A 15,097-nucleotide genomic window follows, 5' to 3' on the forward strand; every position below is an offset into this window, starting at 1 on the left:
GCGTGCTCAGGCTCCTCCAGGCCGGCGCCAATGTGAGAAAAGCTTCAAATTCCTTCTCCTAATGATTCCGCCGCTTGCAAGACTCACTCACTAATCATGAAGCCGTTCGATTTGTGCATCAGATCTTAATGTTCGATTCGGTGCCTGCAGGCCATCCTCTCGGCGGCACAGACCACGCCAGTGGCCGACTCATGGTGAGATTTTGTCTCCTCGTGGCCCGATTAGCTTCTCTTCCTAAGTCAAATTGCAGATGCTAATTCAGGTATCACTCTCTACTGCAGGTTCCTGGTAGCACATCATTGCATCTGGTGGCTCGCCTGGTGCCATGGGCCGGGTGTAAATGGGCTCAATTATAACGATGTGGTCTTTTTTTTAATTATTGGAGGTAGTTTTTAGCGTTTTGCTGTGTCCTGATATGTTTTTTGGGGAAAATATTTTTAGCATAGTTTCCAATACCTCGTTTTGAGGAACTCTTGGAGTTGCTCTTATATAAAATCATGATCATCTTATTCTAAAACTCACCCATAAATACTAGTGAGGCCTAGCAACAAATAAAAGGAGTTGCCTCTAAAAGTTGGACTCATGCTCTCGGGTGTCCTCACGTTCCCGGAGATACTCTCACATTTTATTGTTACCTTGGTAAATGTTAGCTCTTCTATTATTTCTTTGATGTGTACTGATATATGCACATATTACCATATTGGGTAATATCAAGGTTCCTGTTCCAAAAAAAAAAGTTGAGACTTATGATATGCGCCAACAAGGCAGGTTCCAAGATTGGCCAAGAAAAGCTGACCTATTATGATTGTGCTAGGTGTGCGAATATGTTTAAGTCAAACTGTTTTAGTTTCGGTCTAGTTTAAGAAAATATATTAAAATATATAATATCAAATAAATATACTATCAAGACACATTTCGTGATAGATTTAATGAAGCTTATTTGATATTATAATTTTAGTACATTTTTCATGAACTTAGTCGAAATTATACAAGTTTGAAGAAGTGAGGACAAAACCAAAACACCTTACTAACTAATGGCTAACTTTGTAGGTTTTTCCCTTGACTACAATTTATACTAAGTATGAAAAATACTATTGGTTTCATGTGGTATTAAGTTTAATTATCTGTCTAATGTATTTATAATTTTTTTTGCGAATACTCATGCTGAGTCAAGGACTCAACCTTGAGTGGATGGATCTCACCACAAAAAGGAATCTAATCAAATCAAGCTCAATTTGTTTCAATAAAATATTTGTATATATGAAACTCGTTGAAACTTTTATAGGTTGTCACGTATGTGCGTACTTTATGTTTAAGCTTAGCGCTACATGTAAGGGAGCTTAGCGTTCTAGTGATAGTTAGGTCGTGTAGTACATTCAGAATTTCAGATTAAGAACGATGCCAAAAATGCCACTTACAGCCCTGGTAATTCCATTTAATTTTCGGCATTTGCGTTTCAGTAGCCAGATTTCAGGTGAAAAAAGATATTCACTTGGGTATAAGTTTTGGATTCCCCCCCTCTCTTTTTTAGAGTTTAAGGAGAAACAGACCCTGTCCATATCCATTGCAAACAGGACAAACAGGTTTAAGCAGTTACATCTTCAGTGCCTCAAGCCCCACACAGGCATTAAGAACTGTTAAAAAGCCAACAAGCTAAGCAACAGTACTACAACACTCCAATTACATTGAGAGCCACCTACTCAATTCACCTCAACTGGACCATCACTCTCTAGCTGCACACAAAAGGAGTACTGGTAGCAACTGGGAAGCCCTGCTACCGTCTTCTTTGCCTTTTTCCTGTTTTACGGGTTGGTGTTGATCATGAGGAAGCACCATCTTTCCAACAAATCCTCCCCGGCATCGTCGCCGGCGCCTCCAAGCTGCTCAGCCATGCATTGTATCTCCAGATGTTTTGCAGGGCACAGCAGGATCAATTCCTGAGCATTCCTGACATACTCCACCAAAGCCGCGAGAGGTCCTTCCACCTGCAGTTCTGAAAACATATCAAGTTCCTCGGTTTCTAAATAGCCCACATGGCCGCGGCACAAAACATATTCATCACACAATGCTTCTTATCACTCATCCAAAATCTAGCCACATATTCAAAATCCCTAGAGCCATCTGTGCCACCCATATCAGCTAGTCCTACCCAAATCTGTTGGGCAACCACACACCCAAAAACAGGTTCAGTTTCAGCACAGAAAAGACAAGTGTTGTCTTCTAGTTTTCTTCTCTTAGCTAGATTCTCTCTGGTTAGCAGTTTGTTCTTTGAGAGCAGCCACAGAAAAATATGAATTCCTCCTCTTCGCCTCACCGCTACATTTTTCTTTGAGAGGACTCGTCCTGCTGCCTGCTACCGTGTGACTCGTGCAGAAAGTTTCCATCGGCGCGAGTCCAGGACGCCACACCGGCCAGCCAGCCAAAGACGACCCGTTACTATGCCGCCGCAATCTTTGGCCCACCTGTTAGTCACATACCAGCACGCCATTTCAGCCCAGTACCACGCGCTTGGTCCACAGGACAGGAGGCCCGGAACCCGAACCTCTCCCCTTCCTTCCTCCTCCCCCGCCCCTCCTCTACGGCCCCCGAAGCGGAGCCCCTCCGACTGATGCAGACGCCGGCGACCACCTGCGGGGCCCACGCGCCCTCCTTCGCTCCATTCCCCCGCCACGCCGCCCCTCCTGGAAGCTTCAGGAAGCCCTGTCCTGGGTCTTCTCGGCGGGCGCCAGGGCTCCGGCTCGTCGCTCCCATGGCCTCCACCGTCAACTCGCCGGGGAGCTCCTCCGACTTCGCCAAGCGCATCGAGCGCGCCTGGCTCATCTCCCAGGTTCCCCAGACTCCCTAATAACTCGCTGTTCGGTGACGTTTGTTTGTTCGATCGGTCCGGCATGTGATGCGTCAAGTTGTTGTAGTCATTTTAGGAACACTCGATGGTCGTGGCTGTGGGCGCGTGGCTAGATTGCGCCCCTTTGTGCAAGGTGTATGTTGCAAGTGCAACACAGTATCTGGGTTTGGGGCCTTGTATGTGAAACTGAATGGTTGTGGCGAATTCTCTAGCTGATGATCATCTGAATTTGGCACCCTTATCGGGAAAGATTGATTATGTGTCCAAAGGAGGACAGCAAATACGCTGTTGCCATTGGTGATTCAAACATCCATTTATCCTCTGTTGGTAGAAGATTCCAGGAATAGTTTATGTAGATGTTGAACTCTTAATCCAAATGTAAGATACTGTTTATTTTTTAACAAAGAAGAAGGGCTTCATAGCATTTTGGGTGCATGCATTCGGGCATACTAGAAATGAGTGGGATGAGTAATGAATCAGACATAATGATGCGTGTCTTCTATACAGACTTTCCTTACGAGTTGGACGGTTTCATGTGAAATTCCTCAACAGATCTTTAAGTCGCTAATTTGGGGAGCTTAGCTAGCTCTTCTGAGAAGTTGGTTGAGAAGGGTTTCAACTCCTCGCCACATTTTGCCAAACAGCTCCTCGTGCCAAAATTCTGGCATGCCACAACTCATGGCAAACAAATTATTCACCATACTCACAGTAAGTTTGGGCGAGAAAAAGGGTGTATGGCAGCTGAGGCCAGAAGCTAAGAAATTGCAGCAAACCATGCATTTAGTCATGTACTAAACAACAGGCTACTTGGTCAACCTTGTGGCCCATGCCTAGTGCAGTGGCAAACCATCCATGGTAGTGAATCAACACCCTCTTAGCTTCATTGAGAACGCTTAGCCAACTCTCATGTGTGGCAGAAGAAGGCTTTGATTTTGTAAAATTTGGGGGACTTCAAGTTTCCTTGTGAAGCCCAAGCTAAGAACCCACACCATTTGAGTGAGTTTAAACTACCAGTTCATTAAGCTATGTAGAACCTCTTTCAAAAGACTTACCTTCTTCATCCTTTACTGACTTTGCATATCTCTATGCGAGCATAAGAGCATTGAACAGCTTCGTTCATTAGGAGTTTCTAAAAGAAGCATTACGACTTTTTTTTTCTTATATGATAACTAATGGGAGAATTTGTAATACTTTAGCTTTGCAGAGTGTGGTGTTGTATTCAACAAATTAACCCTCATTCTAAGGCATATTTGATATGCTAGGAGTGATTCATTAATTCAATTACATGTGTGTAAAAAAGAAGGAGAAGTGTTCCAAAGTTTTGGAAGATCATGCTGTTGGATTTTGTTCATGTATGTGGCAATAACCTAATTTGGAGAAGATGGATTGGAAAATGGAAATGCTACTTCTTCTAATTGCTTGCTTTTAGTTCTCCAAAGCTCAAACTAATAAATTGATAACTAATAAAAGAGATACAATGTTAATTATATGATGCACATTGCTTAAAAGTTATAATTGCATTATTTATTATGAATCAAATTGTGGACACCTTACCGAGAGGGCAGCTAAATAAAGGTCCCAAGTTTCTTGTTATTTCATCATCCCAGGCTGGTGATTAGAGAAGAGAATTAAATTTGATCAGAACTGGGCAAACCTAATCTTTTGTTCTATCTGCAGCAGTGCTATTAGTTGCTCAGTCTTGTGCTGCAGTCTAACATTCATGATCTGGTATGCAGCAACCAAGACCAATTTCTTGCTCTTCCTGTCAATCTGCTGGCCATGTGGAGTGCAAGTGGTGTGCAGGCACAGGTTTCTTTATCCTTGGCAACAACATGTTGTGTGAAGTACCCTCAAGAAATACAACATGCGTGATATGCTCTGGAAAGGTTGTTTGTGTACCTTGCCATTCATTTTTGATTTTGCTAATACATCTAAATGCAGAACACTTAATGTGAAATAAGTATACTGTACCTGTACAGTACTTTTGCGCTCCATGAACACGTTCATTTGACATGACTATGAAGTAATATATTAACTTACATAAGATATTCTTCTATCCCAGGGTATTGCAAGTTGTGCTGATTGCCAAGGGACTGGGTTTCGTGCCAAGTGGCTTGAAGAGCCTCCTGTTGACAAATGAGCTAAGGAAATCAATCATAATGTAAATTTTACCATTTCTCAGTAAAATAGCTAATTGTATGAACCTGTGTCCATATTCTCCATATGTAACTATGGCACTACTATTTTCATGTAACTGCATCAGTCCCATGCCTATGTTGACATGTTGTTAATTATTCTACATACCGTTTCTATAAGAATATGAGTAGCAAGAGGTATTTCTCGCTCTATCTCGCAGATTTTACCTCTGTACTCTGCATCTTTTCTTGTGCAATGAGCTACATGCAGAAAAGTAGGACATACCGTTTCTCTTGCTTGTTTTGTATGTAAAAAGATGAAGATGCATAGTGCTATTCAGGGAACTATTATTATCTAAACATCACGGTGAGGAAATTTATTACCATTTCTGTTTAAGTTATTCATAATTTCATATGCACAATACAATGTTTCCTGTTCCAGTTATATTCTTTTTCTTTAATGTATTGTATAATCATGGGATCAGATAATTTATGTCAGCATTTATGTTTTCTTAGCTCTTTTCTTCAACCAGATTTACTTAGGCCATGACATGGAAAAATGCCATGTAAGTCTACAATAGTGAAATAAACTGCAATTTAACTATAAATCAGAGAATGGTCTCATCTCATGTTAGCACCAGCCAATAACTTGACATATGAAGGCAAAAGAGCCAACCTTCTAAAATATGTACAGGCCCCCAAAGTAAAATGAGAAAAGGCAGTAAATTGTTTAACATCTATGGATCACAAGTTTGCATGGTTTCATTTTAATATTGTCAGTTTAATAGGTTACAAATAGGCCCTTGCAAATTGGAACACTTTGGCTAGTTGTAACAGGAGTAGTGGGATTCACCCCGTAGTAACTGTTGCTTTTCCAGTTACTTACCTCAGTAGATGTTGCAACCTTGAAATTTTCAAGCCAAATCATCATTGGAAACACAGATTTGCCCTGCTGTAGTTGCATATTGGCATTCTTTGCAACAACAGTATTGAGTGTTGTTGTTCATTTTAATCCATATGCAGAAAATACTTCCAGTTGAGATCAACGTCGGATTAGCTGTCTACAAATCCTTGTGCGTTGTAGCTTCTCTAGTAGCCAAATGTTTTTGGAACTTGGAAGGATATGCTGCTTTTGTATTAAGCAAACAAACCCGTTCTCACACTGCCAGAGCACTTTTGACGACTTATGGATAAACTATTTGAGTATGTGCATTTCTTTGTCAGCGTGGTTGCACATATTTCTGATAATTGTTTGGCACCATATATCTGATCATTTCCTATCAGATGAAAGGGTAGGTTTTATCTGTCTGTTGCCAGGAACAAATATTAGATCAAACTGAGCTGGCTTCTAAATTCAGAAAATTGTTACTTTTTAAATCTGAAATTCGATGAGAGCAAAGCTGCCCGATGCAAACCTAAATAGTTGTGGTGTGCTTTTGTGTTTTCTGGTAGTAAACTACTGAAGATGCCAAAATCCCTTTCAGCACCACTTTGAGGTCTGCAGCATTTTCCTTAGCTAAATGAATTTTATATGGTCATTCATGGACTTACTGCCTTGACTTAAAAATCTAATCATTCCATAGCTGTTTACTGAATGAAGTTATTAGTTGGCTTTGGAACTGCCTCTTAACCTATGCGTTAGGGCCAAGTACACAAAGGACAATGTTTCTATCTACCCTATGCTTACTGTTTTCTTCCTTTGGAAGTAAATGAAATTATCCAAAAGATCTGAAGGGAAGGGATAACATTGTGAAGTACAAATCATGGAGCTTGCAATATTGTTATACCGCTATGGACAACTCAGTTATTTGTCCTCAGCAATTATGGCTTTTATTCTAGGGATGGTTTTGTTTACCTCTGCTGTCCATTTGGTTAATATGTTGGAAATTCCAAAATGGTCATTTCTAGATCTATGCTGATGGTTGAGCAATGCATATTGCCAAGGTATATTGCAGTATTTCAAAACATTAACGAATCAGCAGTGTCTGTATGTTTTCTGTTCCAAATTTATTTCTTTTCAATGTAGCTTTGTGCTTCTGCTGATTAACTTGTAACCACAATTTTATACTATTTTGTATTGTATGAGGCTGTATGCATATGCCATCAAATCTTTCTTTGGGAGCTTTTATCTTGGGCAAAACTTAAGGTGGATGATTTTGAGAAAAGGGGATGATGCATTGATATTTCCCTATTGTCTTTTATATTTTGTTGCGGGCTATTTTATCTTTTCTGTTGGGCTCATTTGGCTATGGGGTAGAGATGGTGTCAGCAGTTAAGACAAAAATTGTACCAAGGATTGGACTGCTTTGAGCCATACAACACAGATCCTCCAAATGGAAGTAGCCAAAGCTGTTGTTTGGTTGCCAGTGCAATTGATAGAACTTGCAGCGCAAAACAAAACGACAATTGATTGGAGTTGTATGAATTGATTGTGACTTTTATGGCATATAAGCGTTACCCTGAAATGTGAAAGGTCTGCATTAGATATATGGATTTTATACAGCGTATCTGCAAAATAATGTCTCAGTGTATAGGATTCTGTAATCTCTGTTGTCTGTACCTTTACCTTTGATAGGGGGGCTTGAAATTATATATCTTCATGATTAGAAGACTTACCTATGAGTTTTTGCAGTTTTATTTCTTTATCTGGCATATTCAGAGAAAACTGACCTGGTATATCAAATGATCAAAACCTACCTTTTTGTTATGTGATGATTGATCAGGACATTTAAAGAAGTCATGGAGGTGAAGAGAAGAAAGACAACCCAAGGTCATCTCTAATCATCCAATAAATAGTTATGATTTGACAAGCCCACTCTCCATTTCTTCAGGTACATTCTCAAATCGCTCATACTGTCCCATCCAGACGGGAGATTTGGATTGCTATTTTATTTTATTTTATTACTGCTGCTATTGAGAACTGGATGAAAATGATGCGCACATTGGGAAATTTGTCATGCCCCAAATATCCCTATGCATGGAGCTCAATCACACAAATACATTAGGGGATCCATTTGCTTGTCAACTGGGGAATCTTAAGGCATTGTCGGAATTTGTGTTAGCACTCTGCAAAATAATGGTGCAGAGTTGGGTTTGCGTGTGGTGCTGGTTTACTCTGTCCAGTCCAACCATAAGAAACATCATTAGTCCATTTGGTGCATGGTGAGCGAGGCATGCTGAACCTGATTGGTCACCGGGAGCTGCTGGGGCGTATTAGGTGTGACTCTCGCAATCAGATTGGTTTGGGACGCAGGTGGCTGACTTCAAGTCCTTTTGCCCCCAGTTGCCATTGCGGTCCTGAACTGAACATCAGGTGTAGGCATTAAGAATTGTCCATCTGCAAAATCATGGTGGGGATCGTCTCATTAAAAGGTTTTCTTTAGATAGCAAGGTACGCAAAATAAATTAGATTTTTTCTATTGTCACTGAGTACAGTTGAATGCTTGGCTGTTTTTATGTCCAGCTGGCAATTGACAACAAGGTAATGAATTCACCAGTTGGACAGGATGAAAAGGCTCATTATACTATTTATTATGCTTTGAGTATAATGTACTGTAAGCCAATCTTAGATAACTTGGTGCAGTTTTACTGTACTCTGGAGCACCTCTGGATTGTAAGAGGTTTAGAGTATTATTAGAATCACTTTTTACATAATAAGGATATCAAAATTCTTGTTGGGATGCATTCCTAAATCCTAACCTCAACTCCTTAGGAGACCAAACTTGAGGCCGATCCTAGATCTTAGAGAAGCCCAATTCTTGCCTCCTCCCCCCTTTACCCTTTCCTTTGCCCACTCTCACTTCATTTTCCTCCAACATTGTTGCATTGTTTCACCATTCACTCGCATCATATGTAGCATTCCCGCGTTTCAAAATCCTATGCTACTTGGTATTTAACAACATGTCAAGCCAGCGATCTTGGAAGTACGGCACGCCGCTGCGGTGGTACCTGGACGAGTGCTTGGCTCGGCACAGGTACCTGTCCCATCAGCAGGTTGACATGCCTGCTTCAGTTTCTGAACATACTTTGAATCTTTGTGGAGTTCAGACTCGAGCGGCTTCGACTCCGGTGATGGTCATGGATGTGCATGTACTCCTACATCGGTATCACTATGGACAACACGGGTTGCCGTTGGCCCGTTGCGGCGTCATTAACTGGGAGAATGTACCGGTTTTAAGGGAGGGAGGCGGATCGTGACACCGGACAGTCGGAATTCGTTGGGGGTTGCTCAATTCCGTCATAAATTCCAGCCCATATTCTTCAAGGGGCTCTTTCCTCTTGAGGGAAATGATTCACTCCACGTAAGAATAAAGTGATATTGGCGACGGAAATATACCCGGGTCAGTCAAACGTGACACTGGCTCACTCTTTCCTCCTTCACGATATCGCTGTCTGCTTATTGCCAAACTCATTTTCCCTCAAAAGTATGAAAACATTTGTACTTTTCCAAAGAAAAGTGAAGTACATGGAAAAATAAGAAGCCCGACAATGCCGGTTTCTGTCAAGGTCAACAAAAAGTCTCTGTTTCAAGTTGTTTTTACGAAGAATTTAAACATTCGCTCGGAGAAAAAGCGAAGGTAACCATCATTCTTGGTTTGCGTTTTTCCTCTGATTCCGCGGAAATTCTTGCATTGTTGCCTCGGAGAAATCCGTACGACGGCTAATGGATCGCGGAATAATGCTCACAGCTCACCATGAATGGTGGCTGCTATCTCGATGAGAAATGGGGCTAAGACTTGGGGAATGCGACTTTTTGACGCTTGAGCCAATGTTTGGTCAAATGAAGCAGCATGTTGCCTGTTGTTTGTCTGTTTGAGCTCACAGGGAACAAGATTATTTTGACATTATTCTCACAAGAATTGAGAACACAGATAATTCAGGGAAGTGTTTGGATGCCACAGAGGGAAAGATACATATTTCAAAACACATCAAGAAATTCCACAGGAGTTCCGAAATAATTTCTCAGATGACAAGGTAGAGTTTGCAGTTGAATCCCAAAGAGGCATATTAGAACCGAATCATCTCGAGTTCCTACATTTTCCTTCCACACTCCAAACGGGAATAAAGCCTCCAGGACACTTTACAGCATCAAAACCGTGAGATAACGGACAACAGGATTTACATAAAAGCGGTGCCATTCTTCACCAACATTGCAGCATGCAGAACAAGTGATCAGTGATGAACACCTTACTTTCATCATGCACCATATACCAGTCTCTGTCAAAATTTTCTTCCCATCTCTCTCTGCCGTCACCTCTCCATCCCTCTTGTTTTCATAGTACAGTACCTGCAGCAGCGTCGAGTAAGGCCGTAAAAAAGCCCCCATTATCGACGAACACGACCCTTTTACGTTGTTGTCAGAACGTCAAAGGGAAACCGGCTCCTAGCATAGCATTCTCGATGGATGGAGCTCAATGCGGCTTGCTGAAAAGTAGCAAAAAAAACGTGGAAAATGTGGGCGCTGATCTGATCTGAGCCTGTCTCACGGTGCGCCGGACTTTGGTACGTGACGGCTGAAAGCAGCATCGCGATCTTGCGGAGTGTATCTGTGTATGTCGTAGTGGAGCTCGGTCAAAGTGGTGATCTTGCTTGCGGAGATGGGGAGGCTCCATGGCTTGCGGAATTAGGAGGACGGGGGAGGATTGCGCGTACGACGTGGCGCAAGGATCACCATCAGATGATTCCCATCTGGCCGTGGCGCTTCGCCGTATCACAAGCTCGCTAGGGACAACAAGACGCCGTTCTTAGCCGGCCAATCAGATGGATCAGAAAATTTTAGAGAGAGAGATAGAGGGGAGAGAGGAGAGAGAAAGGCCGGCTGGCCTCTCTCTCTCCCGTCCTTCTACCTCCTCTGCTCATTTGGCATTTGCCCTGCTCTCCAAACACCAACTAATTTTGCCGCCCCATCACCGAGCCCTCCCTCAGTCCCTCCCTCCCTCTCTCTCTCTCCACATCTTTAAAACGGCCACCTCCAGAGGCCACCATAGTTGGCCACCCACCTCTCTCCCTCTCCTCTCTCTCTCACACACACTCACAATGGCCAAGCCGCGCAAGAACAGCGCCGCCGCCTCATCCACCAACAGCAACAGCACCGCCAGCGCCGCCGCTGCCGCAGGAGACGTCGGGCCGCGCGCGAAGCCGAAGCGCACGCGGAAGAGCGTGCCCCGGGAGTCCCCCTCGCAGCGCAGCTCCATCTACCGCGGCGTCACACGGTGAGTCCGTTGGCTAGCTAAAGCTAGAGCTCACGGCGCCGTGGCCTGTCAGCCAGCCGCCGCTGTGAATTAATTCCCCGCTGCTGATCACTCACGGCGGCGCTTCTCCGGTGGCACGCATGCAGGCACCGGTGGACGGGGCGGTTCGAGGCTCACCTGTGGGACAAGAACAGCTGGAACGAGTCCCAGAACAAGAAGGGCAAGCAAGGTCAGTGCTTTTAATCCTCCCCTCTCTCCTCTGCTTGCTGAATTATTTACCGCGCTAGCGTAGCAGCAGGCCGACGGTCCCCAGCCAAGATCACGATGCTATGTCCGATCCTCCTACCAAGGGGGGCCATATAAAAAGGCATAGCATAGGAGTAGGAGTAGCTTATTGGAATATTTAAGATAGTAATACTGTGACAAGCTTATTTAATCACAGAAGCTGTTTGATTAAGCAGTGAGATCGATGATTCATCAGAATAGGACTCTGACCATCTTGTTCTTGCTGCTCTTTTTGTTGTTGGTGCATGCAGTTTACCTCGGTGAGGCTCTCGAGTCACGACCTTGGCATGACACGAGAGGAGCTATAGCTACACTCCTCTCTCTCTCTATCTCTATATACACATAAAGAAAAAGAAGAAGACGCGTGTTGCTCACCGTCGTCTGTGTGCGTGGCATGCAGGCGCGTACGACGACGAGGAGGCAGCGGCGCGGGCGTATGACTTGGCGGCATTGAAGTACTGGGGCCCCGACACCATCCTCAACTTCCCGGTACCGCCAAAATTCATTTGTCGCACGCGCCGGCACCACCCCAGCACACAATTTACAACAGCTTCAAGTTCCTCGGCTTATTTCTCTGCTGCCATCTCGTGACATCTCTCAGGCGTCTGCGTACGAAGAGGAGCTCAAGGAGATGGAGGGGCAGTCCAGGGAGGAGTACATTGGATCCTTGAGGAGGTAGGAGTACTATACAAGGCTTTTTTTAGTTTGACAACAAATTCGATCAGTGATCATTTTATATTATCGATCAGCAATACCGAATTTACGTCTATGCTTAACCAAAATAATCAGGTCCATGAAATTTATCCGCAGGAAAAGCAGCGGGTTCTCCAGAGGTGTCTCCAAATACAGAGGCGTCGCAAGGTAATTGATCGATCTCTACGGCTTATTGGAAACCCTTCTTTTTTGGCTGGGAAAATAGTGGAAAAACCATTTTGTTCTAAACGATCCTCAAGCATACATGTAGTAGAATTGGAATACAAATAAAATTAGTACAAATTCATATGCACCGTCAATCTTTATTACAGACATCACCACAACGGGAGATGGGAGGCGAGGATCGGTCGTGTTTTCGGGAACAAGTATCTCTACCTCGGCACTTACGGTAAATTCATTTCCTTGCAAAAAGTAACCGCTTTGCTGGAATATACAACACTACAAAGTAATAACGATTTTCTTTTATCGCAATCCATGAGCCCTGTTAAGGTGCACCAAATTTTTTTTTCTATCTATACTATAAGATAAAGTGCACTGTTTTTTCGAGCTACATAAAGTGAACTAAGTTTGGAGCCATTTTGTAATATAGAGTCAACTCAATTTTTGGAGCTATGAATTATGGCTCCGTACTTGCCGTATGCCAAGCCAAATCCGAGTAGTGTTAAGTGCAAGTCGTTCGGGCGGCAACTGTACTGTAGAGCAAGCCTGCGCTCGTACAGGTATGTGCGGGTGTGGCCCCGGCCCTAGCGACGAATGTGCCATCGGTCACATCGGGGTACGAATTGATTGACCATATGAATTCCCAACCAATTCCTGCATCCTCCTCCGATTGTAATGGCTGACTCCAACAGCGGCGCGTGCACAACACGTGTTCCGAGTGCTGGAGCACCTGTTTGGAATTCTCCTGTACTGAATTCTTGCAAAGAAATTCTATCCCTATGCGTAGAAATATACGTAGCACTCTTGAGAGAGAAAAAAAACTGTCCACCATGATTTAAATATGAACTACTAGCTAGTCCATGAATGATCACGAGGTTTGGGAAATGGTCTAGATGAAGCAGTTGGTGATGAACTGATGATGCAGGAGGCGAGGTCATTTGGGCCATTTGGCAGCAACTTGAATTCCGGTTAGTTGGGGGAGATTAGATGCAGTGACCTCACCTCACTGACGTCGACCCCCCCGGCCGGGGCCAGCAGCACCAACTTCCAACGGCCCCCCTGTGCCGCTCTGCACTTGTCGGAGCCTACATCCATTAACACTGAGATTAGCCGCAATCAATACTCATAAAAAGGAGGAGGTGTAGGACCAGTAGTACACCACTCTAGTGGAGCAAAGATCGACACGGTGGGTGCGCTACGTACGCAGTTTGCACCTAATCCTCTACTGAAACTCTCAGACACGTCCTGATCAGGTTCAGGATAGCCTTGGGCAAGAGTCCATGTATGGCTCCTTGACGGAATTTGCAAGATTCGTATGAAATCCATGAGTTCACAGCTAACAAAATAATAAACTCAGGAAGAATCGCAGCGATTCTCAGAGAATACGTTCAAATTTCTCTGGAAAAATTGCGTCTTTCGGTGCCTGATCGGTTGTTGACAACGTGGACCTTTTTCCGTGCACGGCAGCGACGCAGGAGGAGGCGGCGATGGCCTACGACATGGCGGCGATCGAGTACCGTGGCCTGAACGCGGTCACCAACTTCGACCTCAGCCGCTACATCAAGTGGCTCCGCCCGGGCGCCGACGGCGTGGCCGCCGCCGCCGCCGCGCAGGACCCGCACCCGATGCTGGGCGGCCTGGCGCAGCAGCAGCTGCTGCCGCCAGCGGACGCCGCCGCGTTCCAGCACCAGGGCGGCGCGGAGTTCCCGCTGCCGCCGAGGACGTCGCTGGGCCACACGCCCACGACCTCGGCGCTCAGCCTGCTGCTGCAGTCGCCCAAGTTCAAGGAGATGATCGAGCGCACGTCGGCGGCCGAGAGCGGCGCCACCACGTCCTCGTCCTCGTCGCCGCCGACGCCGTCCCCGTCCCCGCCGCCGCCAACGAAGGCGCAGCATCAGGCGGCCGGGGGCGGCGGCGCCGCCTCGCCGCAGTGCGGCTTCCCCGAGGACATACAGACGTTCTTCGGCTGCGAGGATGTCGCGGGCGTCGGCGTCGGCGTCGACGTTGACGCGCTGTTCTTCGGCGACCTCGCCGCGTACGCGTCGCCGGCGTTCCACTTCGAGCTGGACTTGTAGCTCATCAGGCTCGATTTACACTATGGGCCGTTAATTACTTTTAATTCATAATATGATTTTTTGTCGATAGCAGAATCGGATCACAAGGTTCCCCAAGAAATGGTGAGGGAAACACAAACAAGAGCAGGATGTAGCACAGACAGATATCACCTAGTCTGTTGAGAGATTTTACAGTGGTAGTGAGGTTTACTGAACAATTAAGATTGTATTTTTTTTTCACCTTGGTAACCTGAGGTAGAGTGAGTGTGAGCGAGCAAGAGATTGTTTCATTTGTTTCATTCCTGAATCCTGACATAAAGAAAAACAGCAACCATATATACACATATATTCACAAACAGACCTGATAATTTGTTTTCTCCTTAAAAAAGTGCATCATGTTCTTATCTGTAGTGTTGCTTTGGTTCACATGGATGGTCCTGTCTCCTGTCATGAGCAATCCTGTCAGTTAGTAGGCTGGTTTCTGAAGCCCTGTCTCAGCATTCGAATTCTGAAGATTTGCATCCACTCATACTTTTATTACCACAGCTTACAGCGCAAGTACGCGTCTAAGATTTGTGCTTGAGGTTGAGGACGTCCTTGCTCTGCGCGTGTGCCAGCACAGTTCTGTCGTGCCAGAGCAGAGCAGGGCGCCACGGCGGCGATGGCTGGCCGTCAGATCGTGCGTACACTGGCTTGGCTGGAAAACGGAATGGC

General features: G+C 44.8%; 2 protein-coding genes across 3 annotated transcripts; both read left to right on the plus strand.

Moving 5' to 3' along the window:
• Positions 1-2,509: 2,509 nt before the first annotated feature.
• On the plus strand, positions 2,510-5,193 carry LOC117845267 (uncharacterized). The gene is made up of 3 exons (XM_034726239.2): positions 2,510-2,827; positions 4,582-4,731; positions 4,908-5,193. The coding sequence occupies exons 1-3, from the start codon at positions 2,609-2,611 to the stop codon at positions 4,983-4,985; spliced, it is 447 nt and encodes a 148-aa protein (XP_034582130.1). The 5' UTR covers positions 2,510-2,608; the 3' UTR covers positions 4,986-5,193.
• A 150-nt stretch (positions 5,194-5,343) lies between these two features.
• On the plus strand, positions 5,344-14,741 carry LOC117845266 (AP2-like ethylene-responsive transcription factor At1g79700). 2 transcript variants are annotated; one of them, XM_034726238.2, is made up of 8 exons: positions 5,344-11,192; positions 11,318-11,400; positions 11,708-11,716; positions 11,857-11,945; positions 12,058-12,131; positions 12,267-12,317; positions 12,482-12,558; positions 13,797-14,741. In XM_034726238.2, the coding sequence occupies exons 1-8, from the start codon at positions 10,741-10,743 to the stop codon at positions 14,402-14,404; spliced, it is 1,443 nt and encodes a 480-aa protein (XP_034582129.1). In that variant the 5' UTR covers positions 5,344-10,740; the 3' UTR covers positions 14,405-14,741. The 2 variants fall into 2 exon arrangements, with proteins under 2 accessions (XP_034582129.1, XP_072148328.1); XM_072292227.1 differs by lacking the exons at positions 5,344-11,192; positions 11,318-11,400; positions 11,708-11,716 and having other exon boundaries at positions 12,246-12,317.
• The last annotated feature ends 356 nt before the right edge of the window (positions 14,742-15,097 follow it).

The sequence above is a fragment of the Setaria viridis genome, chromosome 2 (genome assembly GCF_005286985.2).
Source record: "Setaria viridis chromosome 2, Setaria_viridis_v4.0, whole genome shotgun sequence".
Taxonomy (NCBI): domain Eukaryota; kingdom Viridiplantae; phylum Streptophyta; class Magnoliopsida; order Poales; family Poaceae; genus Setaria; species Setaria viridis.

Excerpts from the sequence above, each read along its gene's own strand:
- LOC117845267 (XM_034726239.2), top strand. The coding sequence starts at position 2,609 with ATGCAGACGCCGGCGACCACCTGCGGGGCCCACGCGCCCTCCTTCGCT. Across the intron at positions 2,828-4,581 it reads GCGCCTGGCTCATCTCCCAG|CAACCAAGACCAATTTCTTG; the intron begins GTTCCCCAGACT and ends TCTGGTATGCAG. Across the intron at positions 4,732-4,907 it reads GCGTGATATGCTCTGGAAAG|GGTATTGCAAGTTGTGCTGA; the intron begins GTTGTTTGTGTA and ends CTTCTATCCCAG.
- LOC117845266 (XM_034726238.2), top strand. The coding sequence starts at position 10,741 with ATGGATCAGAAAATTTTAGAGAGAGAGATAGAGGGGAGAGAGGAGAGA. Across the intron at positions 11,946-12,057 it reads ACACCATCCTCAACTTCCCG|GCGTCTGCGTACGAAGAGGA; the intron begins GTACCGCCAAAA and ends GACATCTCTCAG. Across the intron at positions 12,318-12,481 it reads AAATACAGAGGCGTCGCAAG|ACATCACCACAACGGGAGAT; the intron begins GTAATTGATCGA and ends TCTTTATTACAG.